At 42.0% G+C, this 24,820-nt stretch overlaps 1 protein-coding gene across 8 annotated transcripts in view; it reads right to left on the minus strand.

The window, feature by feature from the left end:
* Positions 1-3,195: 3,195 nt before the first annotated feature.
* The window catches only part of MAPKAPK3 (MAPK activated protein kinase 3), a 135,133-nt gene continuing 113,508 nt past the window's right edge, over positions 3,196-24,820 (minus strand). For 7 of the 8 annotated variants that reach the window (XM_072875600.1, XM_072875599.1, XM_072875601.1 and 4 more), the window contains 9 exons: positions 18,488-18,627; positions 17,548-17,612; positions 15,263-15,342; positions 13,347-13,473; positions 11,769-11,844; positions 11,465-11,589; positions 9,317-9,402; positions 6,517-6,597; positions 3,196-5,007 (listed from right to left, as the gene is read on the minus strand). In XM_072875600.1, the coding sequence (XP_072731701.1) occupies positions 4,849-5,007; positions 6,517-6,597; positions 9,317-9,402; positions 11,465-11,589; positions 11,769-11,844; positions 13,347-13,473; positions 15,263-15,342; positions 17,548-17,612; positions 18,488-18,627 (939 nt within the window). In that variant the 3' untranslated portion in view covers positions 3,196-4,848. Of the gene's footprint in view, positions 5,008-5,879; positions 5,995-6,516; positions 6,598-9,316; positions 9,403-11,464; positions 11,590-11,768; positions 11,845-13,346; positions 13,474-15,262; positions 15,343-17,547; positions 17,613-18,487; positions 18,628-24,820 lie in introns of all 8 variants that reach the window. The other variant, XM_072875606.1, reaches the window with a different exon arrangement.

Raw genomic sequence — 24,820 nt, forward strand, 5'->3', positions numbered from 1 at the left:
ATGTACCTGAAGTAAACTTGTTCGTTACCTTGCAAGAATTTTTAACAATATTTTATTTTCTTTGAGATTTTGACTATGTGTTCTCTGTCCTTCAAGTTTGCTTCCTTGTCTTCATCCTGTTTAGGCTCTCTAAAAGAGAATTAACTGTGTTCTTTCTCTGCTATGCCAGCTCCATTACTGAGAACAGCCAGGTGAAGAGGGGAAATACTGGTACCTAGGAAAAAGAGAATTCTGGTGTTTCCACAAAAACCCCTCTAAAACACGTACTCTTGGAAGAAGGGAACTCTCCCACATGTAAATTCATTCCCTGCTTGCCTTCATTCCCTTTGTCCCCGTGGTTTGTTAGTGAGTGTGAAAGGGCACTGGTGAATGCGCTAGGGTGTATGGGTGCATCCTCAAGGACAAGTTTTCCTCCCATGAAGTACAGCTAAGCTGGCTCCCCATGGCTGGCTTCATCCCTAGGCTAAGCATGCAAATATATCAAAGCAGCTGGACATAGATTAACATCTCTTCCCTACCTTTAACACAGGTTTAAAACAGTACATGTACTTATGATTATGTGCAAGTGATTAAAAGCTTCAGTTCTCTCCTCCTCACTACATCTTCCTTTTCTCAAAAGCGCCTTTGTCTAAACATGGGCCAAATAAAGTCTGAATTGAAAAGAGGACGGGAAATTAGATCAAACTGAGTATGTAGCATTCTCATTATCCCTCATGTCAGACAAGTCAGAAGCAGTTACATAATTGGGCCTCTAGACTCTAGGCAATGAAGTGTTAAGAGAGAAAAGCAATCCCAGGACTGCATGCTGGGTTTTGACAAATAGAAAACACAGAAGTAGGCCAAGAGCTTACCATTAACGTTAGTTTTTAATTGCACCATGTCAGAAAAAGGTTCATCACATGGCACATGTGGTCAAAGAGGTAAGGAAGTGTGTATTGCAAGAAATGGAAAAGTGAGGGAGGGAATTTTACCTATGGTTGCGTACACACTTGTGTGTGAATCAGAAAAAGTGCACTTGCCAGTGAGCGAGCAAGAATGCATGCGTATGAAAGGAGTACAGTGCAGAGAAATACAAGGGGAGGCAGCGGCCCATAAGCAATTGCTATGAAAAGGAATGGGGGTGGGGAATTGTGCACAGCCCTTTTTTAGCTTCTGCTGTAAAAAATAAATAGACCTTTTAATCTGTGTTCTCCTTGAAGCCTTCTCTATTGACCATTCATTTCTTCTTTCCCTTCCCAGCTCTTTACCTCCTCTATATGGCTGATGAATATGCAAATGCATAATCAGTTCTATAATAGCCTATCCTTTCTAAAAACAGGCTATAAATTTGGATCCTAAGCAGCAGGTTCTAAAGAGACCATTATGCTATATGGCTGGGGGAAGAGGCAAGACCCAAATACCCCCACTAGCACACCAGAGTTCTTTATAATGTGTGTGAATGCAGCTAGAAGGCAGGCCCTTCTTATAACAGAGCTAGCAGCCAGAAAGGAAAGATCCTCTGCAAAACGTACACATGAATCTCATCACAGGCTCCTGCAGGGCACAGCGCACGTGCTAGCAACAGGCAGTGCTCCCTGCAGGCTTCGGCGAGAACACTAACGCCACGCAGCCGCCGAGATCCCGTAGGTTTCAGTTTTAACTGATGCTAGCCACCGGAATTGCGGGAGCTCTCGGGAGAGCCCACTGCCCCGGCTGCGGCTGGAGCTGCCCCGGCGGGCGCGCCCGGCCGGGCCCAGCGCCCCGGGCCCAGCGCCCCGGCCCCCCCGCGGGCTCCCGCTGCAGAGGGGCGCCACGGCCAGCAGGTGGCGCCGCGGAGCCGGGGCGGGGGCGCTGCGCTGCGCTGCGCGCACGTAGGCAGCCTTAGAGGTGCACGTATAGAGGTGTAGGGATGTCTGTACAGGTCTGTCTGTAGGGATGTCTGTACAGACACGCAAACGCCACGGCCACCCTCGCAGCTGCTGGGGGAACGTCTGCCCCCCAGTGAGGGGTGACAACAAGCATGGCCCCCAAACCTGGTCCCTGGCAGATTCTCACAGCTCCGGTTGACTCAGACACGGTTAAAACAAGACCAGAGCTCTTATGCCCTGCTCCCACTGTATTACAGAAGACAGCTGCGTTACAAGCAGGACAGCAGTTTGAGGGTCCATGCAGTGCACGTCAGCTGCTTCCCAGCTCCCAAGGAGTTCCCTCCTTTCTTCTGTAAAATAAGCACAAACACTTCTGTACAATACTTGCATACTCTTCCATGTCTGCCATTTTGAGGCCCTCCTCAGGTTCCCACCGGCCTTTTACCCGGACTTCTTCCCTGGATGTCATCACTGCAGGGTAGAACACAAGAACTATTAGTCCAAATTTAATGAGATGGTATTGTCCTACTATACAGGGACTGAAGGCTGAAGGTGCTGTGCCCAAGTGCATCAGTTCATCACTCCAGCTTCTCAACTGCAGCGCAGTAAAGACTGGAACCCCACAGGAAGGAATCAAGTCCAGATGTGCATTACAGTTCCCCACGGAAAACTCCTCAGGAACAGATACGTGTCTTCAAGCTCCAAACTGAACTGACAAGCAAGAAGGCACCGGCTGGCAACTGAGAGTTCCTGCTCAAACTTTGGGCAAAACAGAAGCAAAAACGTGGGTTGCAACAGTTTCAGTACCACTGTACCCAAGGCAGCCAGGATATCACCACAGTATACACAGGTTGTCCTATTAACTGGGATAGTGGGAACATGTATCACCCTGATGGGGCACAGAGACGGGAAGGTAGGAGTCATGTACATAGCATCCTCAAAAAATTTGGATAAAGGGACAGAAACTTGGATCTGGTTCTAATCCCAACTGTTGCACCCTGAACACATCACAACTCTTCATTCATTGTATTATCATTTACAGGTAGTGAATAATATTTGCATAATTCATAGAAGTAATATGATAAAATAAATATATACAAGACATGCTATAATCACAGAGATATCTAGATAAACATAATAATTTTAAAATCATCTTTGCACAGATTGATATTTAAAACCAAACCCTTGTAATCTTAAAAAATGCTCAAAGTTGGGTAGCCTTTGAACGTGGACATCATTGAACACTTTCCTTCTCCCTTTTCCCATCACCTTCAACACAGATGTACCTTGCAAAGCAATACAAACTCTGCAACATCTCAACAACAACAGGGATGACAGGAGGAAGGAATGTTGTAACACGATTTATTAAAATCAGTTTATAAAACCCTAGGACCAGTTCACAAAGAAGAATGGAGGTCTCACCCAACACTTTGAAGATGGGAACAGGGCTCCCCAGACAAGGTCCAGAGCCTCGAGGTGATCTTTGTTGGAGGTAACAAGATCTACGTGGCAGTCAGATTTGATGACTCAGAGCCTCTCTGGAGCCTTGTTTTCCTTTTTGTCTTTTAACATTCTTCCGAGCCTATTAACACACCAGTACTGTGTGTGCCTACCACAAAGTAGTTTTTGTCTGCATCACTGGAAGCACATAATTTTCATCTGAGACTCTGATAATACTTTCACAAATATTTCCTTCACCTCAACTAAAAAAACCCCCAAAATACAGCGAGAGGAAATATTTTGATCACAAAGTAAAACAAATTAGCAAACCAAGGCTAGGATCCCATAAAACAAGAATCAGAACAGGAAGAAAACAATAGGTGGGTATCCTTATAGGTAATCTCCCTTAGGTGGTGAAAATCTTTGGATCCAGAAACACTGACAAAACACTGCAAATAAAGTAGCATCCTCCCCCTCCCTGACCCCAGGAAACAAACCAACCCCAGCACCCCAAAAATTTGCTATTATCAGCACATCTTAGGCACAGGATCTGGAGATAACTACCAGAAGGGATGCTGGCAGACACCAGGGTCTATTCAGAGAACATGCATTTGCCACTTCTTCCTGAATTTCAGAAGTCCCTCTTTTAGAGCAGTCTCATGTATACAATTGCATGTCTTGTTGCACGCCCTAGAGGTTGTAGATCCAAGAGGAACAGCAATATTCTCTGCAGGATACTTTCAACTAATTAAATCCTTACTAAAACTCTTCACATAAAGTACCACTTAAATTAAAAACATTACAAGAGAGGGATCTGACAGTGGCATAGACATGACATAATGGTTACAGTTTAGAAAACTTATACGTTATCAAATGAGAACCCATGACAAACTCAAATCTTCACATAAGACTACATGAAGACTTTATGAAAATGGAAATGTATGGATGCTCTTTCCTATAACAGGAATTACTGTTTACTATTTAGGTGATATTCTGTAACTATAGGAGGCAAGTTTGGAAATATTGACTATTACCAATTCTAACATGAAATGCTGTCCGGATGCATCCATAATAGAACTGCACCTGTGCTACTCATATAAAGAGCAGTGACATTTTTCTCCTTTCTCAGTACTCATGTTTGAACTACTAAAACACTCCTAGCAGAACACCTGGCATTTTTTCTATTCCCGAGTTTAAAACGGTAGCAGAAGTTACTCTTGTAGATGGCTGTTAAAGCTTCAGTGAATTAGTATGCTAAGACTGCCTCCTGCTCTCTCCTCTCTTCCAGTACAGTTAAAGCCAAAACAAAAACCCGTAACATTTCTGGTATTACTGTACCTTCCCTAGCAATATGCAACAGAATCATGTCATATACGTTAGCCTTTAAAAGCAAAGCCCTGACTGAAGTTATAGAAATGTAATCTTTCACACTGCTCCCTCTTTGCAGGACAGCTTCTTCACGGTCTCATTGCCTTTGTGGTACAGACTGAGTTGATCATACTGATTTTAAATTGTTCCTTTTAACTTTTACCCTCCACCCACAGGTCCTTGGCTTCTCTTCTCATTGGTTATTGCACCCTGGGGCTGCAGAAGAGGTGCCTGCCTGCTTCTGCTTCTTACGGCGTTTGTTCAGGAGGCGGTTGTTGGATGTTTTCAAGTCTTTGATTTTCACCTGATCATAGTCCACCCTCATGGTAGCCAACGCGCTGGTCATCTCCTCCTGAAACCAAGGAAGCAATTCATTGAAAACCCTGAGGCAGAGAGTGCACAGCCACCCCTCACTACTGCCAGGAGATGAATGTACAAAAAGGAACCCTCTGTTACACTACAGCCAGAAATAGCTGAGCCCTTTCTGCTGTACTGGACTATGACTAAAGGCTTCGTTCTACTCATGGACTCATTCAGGAGGAACCATTCACACTGTGTTTGATATGTGAGCATGCAGGACTGCACTCCGCTGGCCTAAATTCCTCCATGTCCCTATGCCCAGCATTTCTTACTGGCTGGCTCTGGGCCTTCACCAGCTACTGAGCCTGGGCTTCTTAAACCAGAGTCAGAGCGCTGCTTTCCTTGCTCTGTTACCAAACTAGGTTAGCAGGAACTAGAATAAGGAGTCCACACAAAGTTGGTTAAAAGTATGTGCTTCAAATTCACACGCTTCCTTAGTTTGAATTAATGTTTAAGTGCAGGCAAATCTTAAACTTTTTAATAAGCCTTTGAGCAAAAATCTGCTTAAGTAAATGAATGTCTAGGCATTTAGTTCAGGAAAGGAAAAATGATTAAATATTATGCGAATGCCGGTGGCCCAAGGGAATATCTCTGGTACCTATACAAAGCACAAGTATAAGAAGTTCTCAGAAACATGAAGAACACTAAGTGAAACTATCTGTTTAATCCCTTTGACTCAGGAGGCAAATGTTGCCTAGGTCCTGTGAAATTTTACCATTACATAGTTCAACAGCTGAGACTATACATCAGTAATTTAAATAAAATCAGTAATCAGTAAAATACACTACAGGAATGTTGCAATTATCAAAATGCCAAGCATTGTAAGTGCAAAAAATTCAGAATTAATTGTAAAAGCATGCCAACCTGATAAAGGCCAGCAGGAAAGAGTTAAAGCTTGCAAACAACTTTTAGTCTGCCCTACAGTTTCTCTTTGCAGGAAGCATTCAACTGTCATCAGTACAAACAGTAGGTGAGGCACCTGGTTAGATTAAGGGAAAGACAGATATATTTTTATCTCCCCTCGCCAAATGTCACAACAAGAGAAGGCTAAGGTTATTTAATGTTGTTTTACAATACAAGAACAGAGTAGAAAACCAGAATGCAGCTCAACCCTCCCACCCCCTCTCCCTACATTTTCATCATATTCTTCACTTTGCTATAATGAACTTCAAGCTCCCTCAACACTGTCCCTTCTCCTCTGTGGTTACATACAGTGTCTCATCAGGCAGCATCATTAATAACTTTGATCATAAACATCTTCTTTGTTGGTATTTGGCACAGCTGTAAGGTTGTCGGATGAAACTCAAATAGCATTCTTCTTTTTTAAACAGTTATCATATACACTACTGTTCTAACCAGGACTGTTTATGCTTCCCTTGTTTAACATGGTTGTATTCAAAATAGCCATAATCTCCAAGGAAATAAGCATACACAGAGAAGCCAGCCCATCTAATCTCTTATCAGACTTGACTTCAAGAAATCTGAACTATGATTGACTCACTTTAACTTCATCCCAGTGGTCTTTATCCTCTTGCAGGACCCGTGCAGTATGAAGAGGAGTTGGTGGCACTGCCATTGATCTCTGAGAAAAGGGAAAAATACCAAAAGAAGTGTTCTGCAAAATCACATTTGGGAAGTGACTGCTTGCTCTTCTAGGTGTATGGAGGGCATGAAAGTTTATCTAATGTCCTTCAGTGGCCCTCATTATTCATGCTTTCAATCACTTCACAAGCTAATTCATGTGTGAGGTAGAAAAGGACTATAGTCCCCACACAACAGTATCTTTAAAGAACAAAAGGAGAGAGAAATCAGTGCTGAGTTTGTTTCACTCTGCTCCCTTCCAGTCCAACCAATAACCCTGTGTTGGATAAATTTTTATGTACATTTTAGATTTTAACTGCCATTTCACTATTCATTAGTCAATGTTTTAAAGTGGTTAATTTGACCTTTATCTTCTAGGATTTGTCATAGGAGACATTTTCTTGTACATATACATTAACTGAGATTACCAGTTTATCAGATCATAAGGGTGCCCCAAAGAGGAAATTATCCTATTATTCAGAGTAAGGCACAGTTCAGAAGACAGTGCCTCACTTGAGATGCTCTTCCACATAAAATTAAGATCTATGCTCACCTACCATGAAAGATCAGTACTTTAAATTAGAATAAGGTACAATTTCTAAAGCATGAAGCACAGTTCCCTAGCTAAATTCAGCAAGAATCACAGTATTTCTTGCCAGTCCATAACCCAAACTATAAATTCATATTCTATCTCCCTTATGCTTTCTACTCAAACTTGCTGTCTACTGCTGTGGCATCCTACACCAGACACAGCTGCACGTCAGCAAAGTCTAAGGAGATCTCTGTATACGTCATTGTAAAATAAGCATTACATTGGAAGCAGTGCTTATACTCCGCCAAGCTAACAGCACCACTGCAGTAGTTACAGAAGTGGAAGCAGAAATCATGACTCCTGCATCCTCTGGAAAAGGACCCTAGCTGGCCAGGGTATAGGTTTATCAAGTACATCTGGGAGGAGGGAAATGGAAAACCAGCAGACTGGCTTCAGTGGTGTCCCTGAGCAGGTGTTGAAGTTGCCCTCCCATCTGCTATGAGCCACTTCTCATTAAATAAATCTTATCTACAAGCTAACTAGAGGATTATGTGCTCCACCTAAACTGACAATTTTTGCATAGTCCACAATAATATTTCTGCCACTCATCTAATTAAAAAAAAAAAAAAAAGGAAAAAAAAGAGGAGAGAGAAATACCCTCCTCCACTGCTTGTGCGAAGCGTCTCCCCATACACATTCCCACTTAGGGATTTAGGAAAAGAAAAGGAAGAACATAGACATTCACTACGTTGGTCTTTCCCTCTCTCTCCCTCTGCCTCATGGGAACAATAGGTTCAGCAGAAAAAAATGTCAATCTGCAGCTCCTAGAGCATTCTTCCAGGAACGGTATTCTAGCACAGCTCTTTGGTGCAGCAAGAGTCTATAGACCTTGTCTCTAATCTCCTCCTTATTAATTGGTTATATGCATATTTCAAGTAACATGTGTCGCTGTAGGTGGTAGCTTCCTTAACTATTAGGCACTCATTCTGTGAAATTCATCGCCTGCTGACTTCTGGAACACCTCCTTCCTGGGTCTTCAAACACTTAAAGCTGGAGGTATTTATTCTGAACAGTGATTACATTTTTATTTGGTTAAAAAAACCTTAGAAACATTGTCTAGGTTCTGTTCCAGCTCTACAGAGTCTTTGTAACCTTAATTTCTCAGCTTTCACAACTCTGAATGAAGACATCTATCTACTTCATCAGGATGTTATACAGCTACATTTCTATATGATTCTAAGGGCTTTCAGATCTTCAAACAGGCATTATAGAAATGCTGACTATTAGTCATGCCTCTGTTTCTGCCCCTTCCTCTGAGGATCAGCATAGACAGAGAAAGCACTGTGAAAGAACAGGGCATTCTACAGTACAAGTTATTCTGTTCCTGGCTGATGATTTTTTGGGCAGCAAGAACAAGACTGGTGTCCTTTTAGGCACAAATATGAGAAGTATAATCTATTATTTTAAGTGACACCTACAGAGCAGAGATGATATCCTGAAACTCAGCCTGATAACTCCTGGGATTCTTGTCTCTTGGTTGAAATAATTCATATTGTATTATTAGAGTCTTTTTTTCTTTTTCCCCAAAAAGTATTTTTTAAGGAAAAGTAAATTCAACCAAGTCATAGAATGAAACCTGAACTGGGACCATTAATAGCTCTGTGTACCACCCTATCTGGCAATCTCTTACAGGGCACTAAGCCGAGACCCTTGCTCCTCCCCCACACATTTCCAAACTGTGCCAAGGATGAGAATTCCCACTAAGCATAGGACTGTGTTCACACTAACACAGCTATGCACAATGGTGCCTGAAACCACTAATAATAGCTCTCTTTAAATCCTGCACCGATGAAGTAAGTACATACAGTTTATTTTTATATTTTTAAAGAGAGTAACACATGCATATGCTGCAGAGTCAACAGTGACTGCCTGCTCACAGAAGATATAGATACATTCGGCTTTTGCTTCCAAGGACGCTATTGCGGTTGTCTCTCTTTGTGTGTCTTCTGGTAACACCAAAAAGAATTGTGGTTCTACAGGCAGATGACCCTCTCTGAAGGGCACAGTAGGTTAATTAAGTATTAACAGTAATCATCATCCTTCTCTTGCTGTGCTATGTGGAGCTACATGCAAGTTCTGCATGTAAGAATTCATCTTGCTCCCTTGTAAAAAGAGATATGAAACTCACGTTAATCCAAGGGTGATTCATAAATTGAGAAACTGTCATCCTCTCTGTTGGGTCAGTCTTCAGTAAATGGCGAATCAGTTGTTTGGCTGAAAAATAGGACCAACATGGCATGTTGTAGTCTACTACTGTGTTCCCAAATAACCTTGAGAACACAAAGAGCTGCTGAATGAAGGAAGATAATTTTGCAAAACTCAAAACACCTACCTATTGCTGTTACCATGTGAAGAAGTCATGTACAGTGTGGTAGGTTATTATGTTTAAAGAGGCAGAACATGAAAACATCCAAAACAAGAGGGAAGAAGGAAAGACAAAGGATTGGGGTTTCATCTATGCTATCTACATCACCAAACCGACTGTTTTGAGAGCAAGAACTTGAGAAAAAGAGAAACACAGGAACAGAAAGCTGCCAAGCTGCCTGTCTGAAAGATGGCGAGAAGCTTGGCATTATGGGCTGAATGAATGCATAAGCTGATGTTTTGAGAAATGAGAGAAGACAAAAACTAGCACAGGCTGTGGGGAAAAAAAAAAGGAGACAATAAACTCCTCTTTTACAACTGAGAGGCCACTAAAAGGACAACAAAGTCAAAGAAATGGATTTGGCAAACAGGCTTTGTAGCAGCTTTCTGTGAACATGGTATCTGCCAAAGCAAGAATACTAAGTAACTGAGATATGAGATGATGAGAGTCTGGACAAGAGTTTCATTAATGCAGGCAGACAGACAGGAAACACTACATCCAAGGGATGTTATTTAGAAAGACTTAAACATAACTTCCTTGGGGAAACCTAGAAAAACTTCTGAATAAGAGCTCTCTTTTAGAAACATTGAATGCAAGATGACTACATGCTTGTAAGAAGCTGCCAGAAGTACAAGTTGAGACTTCAGGTTGTCAAGAGACGCTGCAAAGGAGGTTTACAGAAGAGATTACCTGGAGTCTAAAATGTACAAGGAAACAAAAGGAGGGGACCACAAACAGAGCCCATTAAGGTGATTACAGGAAGCTGGTGAGGAATTTAGAGGACGCCTCCACAGATGATGCAATAAAGGTGATTAGATAAAGAAAACCATGACAAGAACAGTAAAAAGGAGGGCAAAAGGAAGCAGCCTGCTGAAGGTGCCTGATCAGCCTAAAAGAGTGCACGTAAACCAGCTGAGCTTAATAGGCTCAAAGGTAGAGGGCACCTGTCTTCATTCAGGCAAGCATACAGAAACCCTACATATTTTCCAAGTGAATGTTCTCTCACCAAGCTCCCCTAGCATTTTAATAACTGCTGTAATATGAACAAGACCCAAGGCAGACAAAATATTAAGCCAGCAACCCATAGGTAAAACATCTTCCTTATTAATGTTCAGTAGTCCATGCTGCACATGCAACCATGACATCCCATGAGGGGTTAAAGTGCCACAGATCACAGTATTATCCAATGATAATTTGTTATTACTAAACAGCAAACAATAATAGGATGCCAGCAACAGCCATATAAAAGGCTTGTTAGAAAAAAAAGATGTGCCCAGAGGTTGCTGACCTTTCTCTCTAATATGACGGGCAGGTGAGACTTCCAGCTTATGAGACTGCCAGAATAAGAGGGAATCAAAACCATCCACTTTCAGGACACTGGTTTAAGCCCATCCAGGTCACAGCTGAACAGCAGCAGCTTTTGGTCAATGACTTACACAAAATAAATTGTTGACCTTGATTTAAGTGGTGGCTGGCAAGTTCCCACATCACAAAAAGCTAGCATGAAAACTCACCATCCTTGCTGGCTGTATCACCAAGGAGGGCAAAGACTGAATGAGTTCTTAAGACAGTTTGCCTTTCTTCCAACTCAGCTTGCATTGCAGCTGTCCTGGCAGTCTCCTTTCTCAGCATTAAAGGCTTTTGTTTCCAGAGGGTTTAATCTCGGCATTCACTAGCACTAGCTGGAATTTGAAAGAAAGTTTTCAGTAGCCATTTACTTTCTGTAGCACTTGGGTTGCTGGCTAGTGTCTGAGTTCCCAGTTGTTCTCTGTATCACCTTACAAGAAATTAATTTAAATTCTAAAATAAGGGGAAACAAAAACTAAGACAGGTTTTTAGAAATAGTCTCTTGTAAGTACTCTACCACTGCACACCATGCACATACTCATCAGTAGCAGTGAGCATTTTTACCTTCCTCTGATACTTCAGCCCACTCTGGATTGGGAAACCCATATTGCCCCATCCGAATTCTTCTCTTCATCCCTGGAGAAATGGCTTGACCAGTGTTTGAGTAGAATGGAGGGAACCCACACAGGCTGTAAGAGTGGACAAAAGAACTCTTATAACTAGGAAAGTCTTTTCATCTCTTAAAAAGTCCCATACAAGCTTATATTCTTCTGCAGGTTACATGATCCTAGTGAGTAATTACTTCTAAGTGCAGATTTAACAAGATGTGTCCTTTTTCCGTTCATGAAGCCTCTTTCCAAATACTTACAGAATATATGTGATGACGCCCAACGACCACATGTCACATGATTTGTCATACTTCTCAGGACCAAGGACTTCTGGGGCTGAAGAAGATTAACACCAGAAATTAACAGAGTGCCAGATATTTCCTTTCATCTCCATCACCTTATAAGTAGCAGCACACTTCAACAACAAATATCGGAGGCACCAAAAAAAATGCAACTCACTGCAGGAACTGGGTAGTATTTTCTACTGACAAGTTCCTAAACACATCTAATGTAGCTTTAAAAGGAGGAATGGAGCTGGCAAAATGCCCTACTCTTCACCTCAGTGTCTCTCTGCTCAAGAGAGTACTAAGATTACAGAAAAGCAGAAGGAGCTATAGCTAAATGTGTACAGGGAGACACTGCACTGAAAGAGGCAGGAGCATATGTTCCAGAAATCAGAACAGAAAGGACCTACTTGAGCTGTGATAAAATTTTGATCGGTACCTGGGTAGAGTGTGTTTAGCTCCATCAACTACAGAGCAATGTATTTTTCTTTGGCCTCCAGAGCATTACAATTTTTCACTAAGTAACAAAATTATAGAGAGATACATTTATAGGGGATTTTTTTTTTTCCCTGGGGCAGGTGAACTGGCAGGGAGCTTGATTTTGTAAGGAAAATGATTCTCTAAACATATGAGCAATCATGCTGGTTTATAAAAAGGTGTTGAGAAGGGAAATGTCAGCCTGTTTATATACAAATATAAAGGCATGAAAAGATATACGCATAAATTCCTTAACATTTTATCAATCCCAGCTTACAAAAATATAGAAGAAAGCGTCAGAAAAAAAAATTTGCTATCGTAATTCTCTGGTAACAATGAATAACAGTATCTTTCAATACAAAAACCTATAAAATCTTACATAGTAGAAGAGAACTAATTCTTCCAAAAAATTAAGCCCTTTTTCCTCCAAAGAAACTCCAAGTGTAGACTGCCTCAGTCATACCATATGGTGAATGACTATTAACTCAAAGACCAAAAGGGACGTACTCTAAAATGAGTGCATAAAGGAAGTCTACTGTGGCATTCATTACACAGTGCTCTGTCTTTGGACAAAATGCAGGCAAAAATTCAGTTGTGATTAAGTCACATTGGTGTTTTATTACTAATTCCATTTGCCAGCTTTAAGAAGCTTTACAGCTGAGGCAGTACTCTCCCTGTTCTCTTTTATTGCATTAGTTAAGCTAAGGGAAGTTTTCCAAGGAAACACCCAAATAATCATGAAGCTCACTTCAAGTTATGGTTTTTATTGCATCATTCGGAGGAAACATCAGGATTACTTCAGGTGTAATCAGAAGCAACACGTTCTCTCTCCTTGATCTTCATTTGCACCCCCTGTTAAGGCTGTTTCCTCTGCAACCAAGGAAGAAACCAGGAGCACTGAACTGTACTGGAACCAGACTAGGTTTGGGTTGGATGCCAGTTTAAATTCTGCAGGCTACCTCTTTGCTTTACATCCACAATAGAAGATTTCCCACCCATTCCTACAGTTCACGGGCCCACTATAAGGGGAGGGATGACAGACTGAAACACAAAAGAAATGCATCTTGGATAACTTACCCACATAATAAGGAGTGTAACAGGGGGTCTGCAGTGCATTTTGTACGCTGGTTTCTTTGGCAAAGCCGAAGTCTGTGAGTTTGAGTACAGTATCCTTCTCTTTAGATGTGTAAAGCAAGTTTTCAGGCTGAAAGGCCACCAAAAGAAAGGATAAACTGGACAATGAAGACATGTCTCTAATGAGCTGAAAGGTCAAACCATTCCTGCTTGCCTGGATCACCACCAGCATCTGGGTCTTCTTACTTCTCTCACATCCCCATCATACCATGCAGAAAGATCCCTCCCAACACGTAGCATTTTTGCTGAGACTAAGGATCAACATCCTTCTCAACACAGTATTTAGGAGAGGAAATCACAAGACTCTCATCAGGTCCAATGGGCGTGAAGTCTGGCTTCTTGAACCTCTCTCTAGTTCACTGCGCTTACCAGGACTGTTCTGTCTGATCAACACCAGTTGATCTGACACCACTCTGTACCGCACTCAAGTAGCTGAGGTGGAAGACAAGAGAAGTCATCAGCCAAACTCTCTATGAGCAACTGACATAACTCCATCAGAATTAACTGATACAGACACAGTCCCCTTCCTGCTCCCCCCTCCTCTGTCTCCTGAAACCTGAGTTAATTCCACTCTTGCTCCACGCTCCATAAAGGCTCTCCAAAACCAGAAGTGGCACAGAGAGAAGTACAAGCTCTTGTGCACAAGAACAGGGACAACGGCACATCTCCAGAATCTGCAATTGTTCGAACTTGTTTTCCAGTTTCTCAGTCATAAGGAAGCTATGCCCTCTCTCATGCTAGTGTTCAGGGACACACAGAAGAAGGGCGGGCTTGAAAGAAAACAGGATTTAGGATCTATTAAGCAATTTGAACCATTTCTATGTTAGTTCACTGAGCGTGTTAGGTGGTGTTTGGGGATAAGTGCTTCAGTTTCTGTGCTGGTGATAGACAATAGCACATAGCTCCACAAAAGTGAATAGATTTTTAGTCTCTGAACTGTTAAGTCATTCTCTAGTTCCTATCTGAAGAACCCTCGAACATACCCCTCAGTGATACCAAGCAACAGCAGTTCTCCCTCCATCTAAACACACAGAAGCATCTGTAGAAAATTCACAAACTCAGAACTGCGGAATCAATCAGATGCCTCAGTCTATCATTATGTGACCTGCTCTCCAGCACATTCCATCACACTGCTGTATCGCTGCACTAGAAATGCCTTGGTGCAGCTATCTTGTCTTCGCTTATGCTGCGCAATTTACAGAATGAAAACAAAATACAATACTACGAACCCTGTCAAATCTTTACAACAAGATTTGGGTACAAACTTTAGCTAATAAAACACACCGTTCCACATGGTAGTAACTGAGATCTTCCCTTTTTCCCAAATATTTACATATACTATTAAAGTGGGATGGATGCATGGAACTGGTATTATTCCTCCTATATATGCAGTTTCTCCTGTTTCTGAAGGGGGTTTTGGTGTTCGTTTGGTTTTTTGTTTGTTTGGTTTGGGTTTTTTTTTTTGTTTTTTTTTGAGGCAAGTATGATTCTGAAAACAACTAATAACTGGCAAAGACTGTACATAGAGGTATAGCATCTAGTGTAAGTTCACTTCAGACAGTGTTATTTTCTTGTTAATTAACTGGATTGCAAGTTGGTAGTACCTCTTTAATTAACCATCTGACTATCACCAGATTCTTCTGCATTCTGTACACAACTGGAAGGCATTAGCACACATGAATATTCTGACCTTTGACTAGGTGCAAACTAGTTGTGAACAGATCCCTTCTCGCACTGGCAGAGGAATAGGAACACTTTGACCATCTGATTGTACTCCTAGTTCTGTTTAAACCACCACTGCCCATTTATTTTCCTGCCTTATGGTCTTTTCTCCCTGCCCACACACCTTCAGGCCTCACCTTGACATCCCTATGGGCAATGTTCATTGAATGCAGATACTGGATGGCTGTTCCGATGTCTCTCATTATTTCAGAGGCCTCTATAAATACAATTTTAGAGAAAGGTCACATTAACATTCCCACTGTAACTCAGGGACATGCTTGGGAATGCTTATGACTTACAAACAGCTTGCTGGAATACAGGGCTAGCATCAAGACTAGAAAACCTAAAATTAGCCCTAACAGCTGTGTTTTGGTTTTGCAGGCAACCATACCCCCCAATTCCCCGGCTGCTCAGCCCTCCTCCTGAGCAGGCACTGCAACTGAACACTTGAGACTCCTGCTTCTCCTGAGCTTGTAAATTTGTGCTTTAATTTGCTCACCAGAAAAGCAGCAAGAGCAGGGCAGGTACACAAGCAACATGCAAGACTGTGGAGAAAGGAGCTCCAACCAGGACATATCTCTGATTGTCCAGGACATGTCCTTGTTTGTCCAATAAAGAAATTTAACTTCCAGCTTCTAGTTCAGGGGTAATAGGAGGATCTAACAGATTTTCTAAAAATAGAGCAACATAACAATATAGTAATTTTAGGATAGGTCACATCTTCATTCCTCACTGTCTTCAGAAGTTTTTCCTCAGGAGAAACAAAATCAACAGTTCTATTCTGCAAAGCCCAAACTGCCACCTTTGAAATAATACGTTTCTAGAATTTAACATAACCCCAGTGGGAAATTCTAGTGGTCGGTGAGCTGCCTTGCAACAGCAGTACTCTTGAAGCCTGGAAGAGTTCAGTTACATAGGGAGAGGTTTCAGAGCAGGGAGGAGTGACATTCCCATTGTACCATGTGAGCATTATATTACATCTCCATTGACAGGGAAACAGAATTAGCAACTTCAACCTGATCCTCTGTTTTCTGCATAGGTGGAAACCTCAGCTGCAGTAGTGAGAGAGAAAGTAGAAATTATTGTACTGTAACCTGGAATCCTTTTTCACACAGCTTGAGATTGAAATTACACAATCTCAGGCGAGGACAATCAGAAGGCAGAAACACCCATCTTCTTCAGGGAAAACCTTGCACAACCTCCTCCTTCCTGGCCCAGGCCAAAAACCCTGGCTCCTGGTTTTTGGGAAGCTGTGGCTGATATATAAACAGCCAGTGAACCTGGGGAATCCAGTGGAACAGGGCTCATTTACCTCAGGAAAGAATGAAGGTGGGTTTTTTTGTTTAACACTCCCAGATGACTTCTGAGTAAGTATTTAGAATGTTATATAATGGTATTCAATGTAGAAAAATCATGTTTTTAGCAGAGTGGAGTCACTAACGATCACGGAATCAGTTTCCCCCCTGGAATCTTGAATTTTAGAGAGGAACAAATAAAGTTCCTGAAAATGCTCATTTTCCCTACATGAGTCTCTCATTCTACTTAAAGGATTCATCCCAAGCTAGGAAACAAAGGATCACAGGATCAAAAAAAGCCTGGCCTCTATACCAGACTTGCAAAACAGTCACAGTAATTTACAAGCTCAGGTATACATTTTCCTTCTTCTAATCATTTTGTCACAATGCTAGTTACAAACACTAACATTTTTACTCCTGAGCAGAAACAAGCTCTTGCGTGTTGTGAATGGGCAAGGAGAACCACAGTCAAGCACACCTGTGGTACTCTGCAAATAATAAATAGCAAAGACAATAAAAATGGCAAGACTATGCTATTGCATGTTCTGTCACTGATTCATAGCAGGTCTTTAAACTTGCACATAGTCCCTATTATAGATGAGCAGGCTTGTTTACAGTGTGGCTAATAACACTTCCTTTCAAGTAGTACTTTAAAACCCTTGAATAAGAGATGTTTCATCAAATGTGATTTGCTCGTTATATTCATCACCTAACAGCATAGCTGTGCACAGTGACGCTGCTTGAGGGACAGCCAGAAGAGAAATCACAGTAGGCGCTGCGTTGATCATGTTAGAGGTGGTCTGGCAGGAGACCAGGGACTAGAATAACAGAGGCTGCAGTGGTTCAGAAATGAAGAAGCTGAGCAGATCTTTATGAGGAATTTTCCTCTAAACCTTCCTCAGGCACACATTGTGCCTGAACTTGGCCAATTCTGGTAATTCCTGATCTCCTTTTAAAAATACTTTAAAAAATAACTGTTTAATAGAGTTGGATAGAAAATATTAAAAAAAAAATTACAAACAAAAATCAAATCAAAGGAAAATTCCTGTAAGGGAACTAAGCAAGGGGACAGAGAAAGGGAGAAGCAATCTTTTGCAAACTTTAAAATGAAACTTGCGATTTTTCACCTCTCTCAGTGAAAGCTTGATCTCCTCTCTCCTGGATCCTGCTAAACAGCTCTCCTCCTTCCATGCTGAAACAAAGAACACAAAAAAACCCCCACCTTACATGAGCAGAAAAGATCAAATTAACACCTGATTGTGCATCCATATAATTGCACAGAACCATGTCAGGAACAGATTAGAAGAGATTACAGGCTGCCTCCTATGCCAATGCTTCCTAAACATCACACTCATTTGAATCAAGGCACAAAGCCATTCTGATATGGAATAATTAGAAAACAAAACAAGACCAAGGAGTTTTGATGCTTTCAGTTTAATGCACCCTGTCACAAGGAACACAACACACATAGTTGGGAAGTCAGATACACTGGCACTGGGAGGCTGACAGTAATCTTCTTTTACATAAGGGTTGGAGATGAAGACAAAAGAAAGACACTGAAAAGGAAGCAAAGACACTGAAAAGGATTATTAATTTGTCCCCAGTGAAGGAGACAATAACTGTGGTATTACAGATCAAGGAAAGAATAGGAAAACTTAGAGTCAAAACAGTAGCAGAAAGGATCATGTCAGATCATAGGATTTACACCTGAAGTTGGAAGCCAATCACAATCAAAGCGCATCATATTTGTAGAGACTTATCTTTCAAGATTGTATTAATTAGTCAATGCTTTAATGAGGACAATTGCCATGGAGTACAAGGAAAATTTATTTTCTGGTTAAGGTTCCTCATTCTTCCATCATACAAGTTGGCTGGAGCAGCTATACATTTCCCTACCACTTCCATAAAGACAACAAAAGGTTTGCTGTGCAAACTAAAATCATGCTGCTGAGAAAGCTCACCTAACTCTCATCTAAGCTAACACATTCTCCCTCTCCCTTCACCCCCTCCCTCTCCCTTCACCCCCTCAAAGAGCAATGCTTGGTGGAGGCTGCTGCTGGTCCATACCATTCCATGACAATGAGGAGGCATCTCTTTCCATGATGTATATTCTCATAAACATCCAGGACATGGACAATGTGGGGACACCCTGATGCTCGCCAATGATATTCTACTTCCTGACGGGCTTTTGGGTTGTCATACAGGAGCTGTAAAGAAACAGGAGAGAGCAATGTCAGTGAGCCAGCATCATTCTGCTTTAAATTGGTACCTACATGCATTTGAGCTCAAAGATGGTGGCAAAGCCGACTCTTAGCACTTTCTCCAGCCAAAGGATGCCAATCCATCACAAGACTTTCATCATCACTGGGCTGTCCAGCTTCCTAGATTGAGGAATACAGAAAACAACTGGTCCCTTGGAACTGGAAGGACCTTGAGTGGCAGTGAGGAGAGATTTTGAATCTGAGATGGAGACAGACCTATCTCACCCACGTCTGGATGGGAAACAGCATTTTTTTTCCTACTTGTTTGCAGTACTTGCAAACGGAGGAGAATCCCTCTGCTAATGACAATAACTCTCCCACTTGGCCCCCAGCTGCTGGGAGAAGAGACTTCTAGGTGCAGTGCAAATCCTTAAAGTTCAGTGAGATTTAAAACAATAAGGACTTTCACACTGACTCTGAATGTGCTTCTTAAATACTACACAAATTTCTGACCCCATCAGGGTCAGAAAGGGACCTTTGACTATCCAGATGCTTGAACTTCTTTCTCCGTCACATGTAAGGCCAGTTTATTTTAAAGGCGCTAATCTCCAGAAAGGAGGTAAGAGCTCATCTTTCCTGATCCTGCAACCTCGTACACAAGAAATGTGTCCCTTCCCATTTGAAGAACTGCTCTGTATCAGACTCTGCAACTGAGCTTTTGTGGAACAGGGGCACATTGCTGAATCATGCCTTTTCTTCTCTGCCTCGTCTCTCTAGACACCACTAAAACTTTGTGACAGAGACTCTCTCTTTACTGCACATTTATATGGTTCCTACACAATACAGCTGTGATCTGAGTTTAATACTTTATGCCCTATAGTAATAATCATTGTCATGATGGAGCAGCAACAAAACTGATGCTACATAAAACATTGTCAAATGCATTGAAACAGAATAAAAAACAAGCAAAGAGCAATCACCTCTGATCTATTTGCCTTAGAAAAGGACAACAACAACTATGGGGGAACTGTTTTCAAACAGGCAAACAAAAAGTATCATTGCTGTGCTATTAGGCCTTAGCCTGAAGCTCTTCTCATTTATGTTTGCTATCAGGTCCCAGTCAAAACACAACTGCATGATAATTGCTGAAAACAAGTATTAACATGTAACCTGTCATTAGGGACCTATGAATCAGCCCAGGAAAATGAGATTCCTTTTCCATTGAATTGCCAAGCTAAGGCACAAATGGTGTCAGAAGCACCTCTCAGTATAGGGAAACGCATGATTTAAAGGTCACAGGAAGGAAGTCGCAAATTCTGGTTTCTTTATTGACTCCAATACAGACAATTTGAATCACTGGAAAAAAAAGCTTGCACTTCTTTGCTGCTTCAACATCCCTTTCAGCAAAGCAGACACAGTAGCATGGCAGGAAAGGCCTGTAACACTTTATGAAATGCTGGGGAAGCACTTGGGAACCACTGGAGAGAAGGTAAGAGGCTTCTCTTCTTTTCCAGGCTGGAAACAGGAAAAGGGTAACAAGTACTCCTCTATCGAGTGCACATTTTTGTATTTTTGTGAAGCACAGAGAGGTTGCAGGAAGGGACGAGCGGCCTCAGGAGCGCTGCTGGCTCCTTAGCTGAACGGGCAGCAAGCCACAGCACTGTAACCACCCTCCAGGCTCCCTCAGCTCCGCTCCAAAGGCTCCAGCATGACACCAGATTTTCAGCGGTGCAAGGAGCTGAAGAAGCTTTCTTGCAGAGTTCAATGCCCTCGCAGCCAACCTACTTCTTCCACAGCTGTCGTTCTGTACCCAGAGCACACCCTTTTGAGATCACTAACTATCCGCCTCTTCCTTCCTGCTCCAGCCTGGCTATGGCCTGATTTCCAACACAAATAACTTCCTAAAGAAAGAGATGGCTCCAATTTGGACAAAAAGCCCATTAGCAAGTCCAAGTGCAGTTGCTTTACTTCTTTCAGCCATCAGCCCATTCAGCGGCTTTTCCTTCACAGCCACTGTGTTCTAGCTCAGTAGGACTGTCTATCAGCATTTTCCCCTCTGCCCTTCTGAGTTTGGGCTGTTGCCTAGAGGTCTCTTTAAAAGTTCATTAAATTACATGTGCAACAATAAAGCCCAAACGCCCTCAGGACTAACCAGGCCATTTAGAAAAGCATTACAGGGTTTACTGGATTCTGAGCCAGTAATATCCGAGCCTGATCCAAGCCAGTAATATCCTGGCCACTTCTGAGCAGGACGCTTCAAAAAACCTTCTCACCTATCCTGTGCTACTAATTAAGACATAACCATTCTCTTTACTAATGTTATCTGCACTATAATCTGTGTTATCTTGTGCTTGCACAGTGTGCAGAGATGTTGTTTTTCATGTTTGTACCAAGTGCTTATGAAAATTGTTTCACAGAATTGAATTCTCACTCTCTAAAGAGCTTTTACAAGGCATTTTGATACACACAAGGATGCTGCAGTTTCTTTTCTCCATCCCTACAAGCAAGTTTCATATACTCCTTAGTGCCAAGCTTGAATGTACTCATGTCAAGATGACACCTGGAGAAGCAGAGAAAAGGAAATGCAAAAATAAAGAGCAGATACACATACCAAGCAACACTGATATATCAACCAACTGTTAACCTTTGGATTTCTCCTTCTGAGCCTTAAAAATAAATCAAATCTTTTCCTTATGTCTAAAACTGGAAGCCATAACTATACCTTTTAAGACATCTTAGAGACACAGACACCTGTGAAATGAAAGCCAGGCAGGGTTGAAAGCACCAATTTCTACAAAATTTAGGTGATGATTTAGAAACACAGACTGAAATTCTAGCTCTATGGTTAAATTTAACAAACTTGCAAAAACCATAAATGGACATCCTGCCATCTTCCTGAGCCTGAAGAGAGACTGTGCTTCTATCACTGCGATAGCTTTGCTAAGACCATGACCAAGTTCCCCCAACATTGTACAAAAGTACAGAGGTAGTTGTGAACAAACCCAGAGTTTCAGGTAAGTTTTCCAGCACTGCTGGTTCATGCTGGTTTGAGGAAAGAGCAGCTTTGTCAAACAGTATCAGCTCAAGGAGTCCCCCAGTCATCCCCCTAGAGTTCCCACACAGTTCAGCTGAGTCACAGCTTGTCACGATGGGCTGTGGGCAGGATCATGAACCAACCTAACTTCAAAACAAGACAAACCCAAGAAACATGCCCCATCTCCCAGTTTTTCATGAAGCCAGATCAGTGATCCAATGGACGATGCACAGCCACCTTTGCATAACAGCGAGGGGATGCCCACGTGCGTGGTCAGGTAACACAGTTTGGAACAGGAGCTACGCGGTAGAAAACTGTATTTTTGCTGGAGCTCAGCATTAACGAACCACTGCCTAAAAGAAGCAGATGAAGCAAGTATTAACAGTTATTCACAGGGAGATCACCAAAACCAGAGGCGATGGAAGGCAAGAAAGTACAAGAGCTCTACAGCCCTAACCCCTACTGATTCACACAACTCTTCTCAATAACTGAGAAAGCTGGAGAGGGTCAGGAGCTGCGCGATGGGGTGTGCTCTGCCTGTTTCAGAGGAACAACAGGGCAGATGCCAGCAGACACTCCAGGATGCCCTGCTAATTCAGGGCCTGGCGGGGGAGGGAGGCCTGAACTCTAAGTTCTGGGGTAACCGCCTAACTCAGGTTAGCAAGCGCCTGCAAAACAAAACAAATTCTAAACTGCAGCTTGGAAGGCCAGCTCTGTGAAATTTCTCCCTGTGCAGAATTTCTTGATAGAAAAAAAAATGGAGACTAAAAAGTGACACGGTATCTTCTAATTGCTTTTCTATCGATTCAGTGTTGTGTAAGCAAGGAAGGATGGCAGGAACCCTCATACCTTAATGGTCTGATCTATACAGGAAATAGCCTTCTAAGGACTCCAGGGAGCGGCAAGTGATTTTCTGGACTCTGAAACTGTAACAACACAGAGAGAAGATACCCATGGGCACAGGTATGAAATAGGCTGAGGACAGGAAGCAATGACTTCTTTGTCACTTTCTCTTTAATATGCACTAGCAGATTACATGGATTACTATTACACCTGCTATCTGTTCCCTACACAGGGGATTAGGACCCCCACATATGCTTTTTTATTTATTTTAAACTTCAGCAGTTCCTCCTAGTTCCAAACAGTCGCAGTGCTTGGATTAGACCTGTTACAGGCTCAGTTCTCATCTACTGCACGTGCCACATTAAAGCAGCGTCTGACACTGCAAACATCTTTTACATACTTGCACCAATTCCAGAATCTGAACTCTCCTTCAACAGACAATCAGTTTTATAATCTCTACGCTATTTTTCTCACAGGAAGGCTTCCCATTATTAAAACAGAAATGGGACCAGCAGAAACTTTCAGTCCTAGGGGTCCTCAACATGTAATACTGATACATAGGCACTTAAATATAGCTTGCTTTATTTTTCTAGCTGGGAAAAAAAAGTCTCTGCTCAGGCATAAGTGGGTAAATGTCTGAAGCAAAACTTCTTTTGCTTTCTTTCCTCTTTGCATGTAACTGTTACAAAAATGCTGAATCCTACAAATAAGCCTTGGAATCTAAATTCACACTGATGCACAGAAACTAACACCATTTGCTGCAGAGCAGCTCTTCCAGTCGTTCTTTATTCAAGAGGGGTTGATGGCAAAAGGAGGCTCGGATAATGTTTCTTTCATCTCCTCCCTCCCCTATGCTACAAAAAGAAGAGGGGGGAAAAAAAGAGAAAAGAAAAAAGAGCTGTCACTATGGCTTTGGACATTTTGTCTTTTATTACATCCTGATTATTTGCACTACATCTATTAATTCAATGTTAACAATCTTTATCTGTTTCCAAATCTCTTCATAAGGGATAAAGGCATCCTTTGTGTTAGAACGCTAAAGGAATTGAAATTATCAAGGTTTTCTTCTTCACGCATCAGCACTGCCAGTCAGTGAAGCTGCAGCAAGAAGCATGTGTCTTTTTGCAACGGCAGCCCAGCAAGCAGGGAAATCCACACATGCAAATCTCAAAGAAAGGACTGAATTTTTTTTCTTAAAATAAAAAATAGAACACATTTCTGCTCGAATTATTTAGTACTGAAGCATCAGTCTATAGACAAGGGATAAAACCAGGGTAGGCACAGGTGGGTCATCACTAAATCTTTCACTTTCCTGCTTTTATTTCAAATCCAGCTTAGGCTATTAGAAATTAAATCTGCTTGGAGGCTTCATTGAAACAAACTGTCATCCCGATTCCTGCAGAGCTGTCAAAGCTGCTACCACAGTTGGCATTAACTGGCATCTCCATCAGTGCTCAGGTAGACAGCCAGTCCCAGAGGTGGGTTTCTCCAAGTTAATAATAGAGCACAGCCAAGTAGCACCATTTTGGAACACTCCTGCCCATGGTATCTAATCCTTTCACTCAACCTACTGAGTGTCAGGGCTTTACTGTCCACACTGAAGGACCCTTCTCTATCCACATCTTCTCTCCAGTCTTCCAATCTCTACTTGGCTTATCTTTTGAAATGGCAAAAGCTACAACAGATCTTTGGTACCTTGCCAGCGTAAGCGAGAATGAAGAGGACTCAGAGAGGACTGCTTGCATGTGGTGTCAGAGTCACACTCTGAAACCAATTTCCTGCTGACACACAAGGCTTCCAATTTCTTAAGCACATGTTTTAAGGGGGAAACAGGAGGAAAGAGTAGAATGGACAAAGATAAAAAGAACAGGTTAACAGAGACATGTGCTCTTTTTTAAGAGTTTGCACACTGGTCGTACAGGAAATCTGCTGAAAAATTTAGCTCTCTGAGCACTCCTGCTTCTCCATCCCCAGTGAGCGCACTCCACATAAATATTATTTTGCTCCAAGCCTCTCTCCTGCAGTGAATCAACTAGGTCTCTCAAAAATAACTTTGGTGTGGTTCTGAATTTTATTTATTGTAGCAGTATTCAAATTACCAGCAGGCACTCAATATGACTCCACAATCTGAGGTAAATAAATGAGACATACCACTATTAATACTCTAATTACACATGCATCTAGCCATTCACGCTGCAAAGGTCAACTGTCTTTGTTCATAAAATGTTAGTGGAGATATGGCAAGTACAACTGAAATGGCAAAGCAGTGGGCCAGTATACATTTCAAAGATATCCCCTTGCACACGTGAGGTTAGCATAAAA

This window comes from Ciconia boyciana, chromosome 11, assembly GCF_034638445.1.
Source record: "Ciconia boyciana chromosome 11, ASM3463844v1, whole genome shotgun sequence".
NCBI lineage: Eukaryota > Metazoa > Chordata > Aves > Ciconiiformes > Ciconiidae > Ciconia > Ciconia boyciana.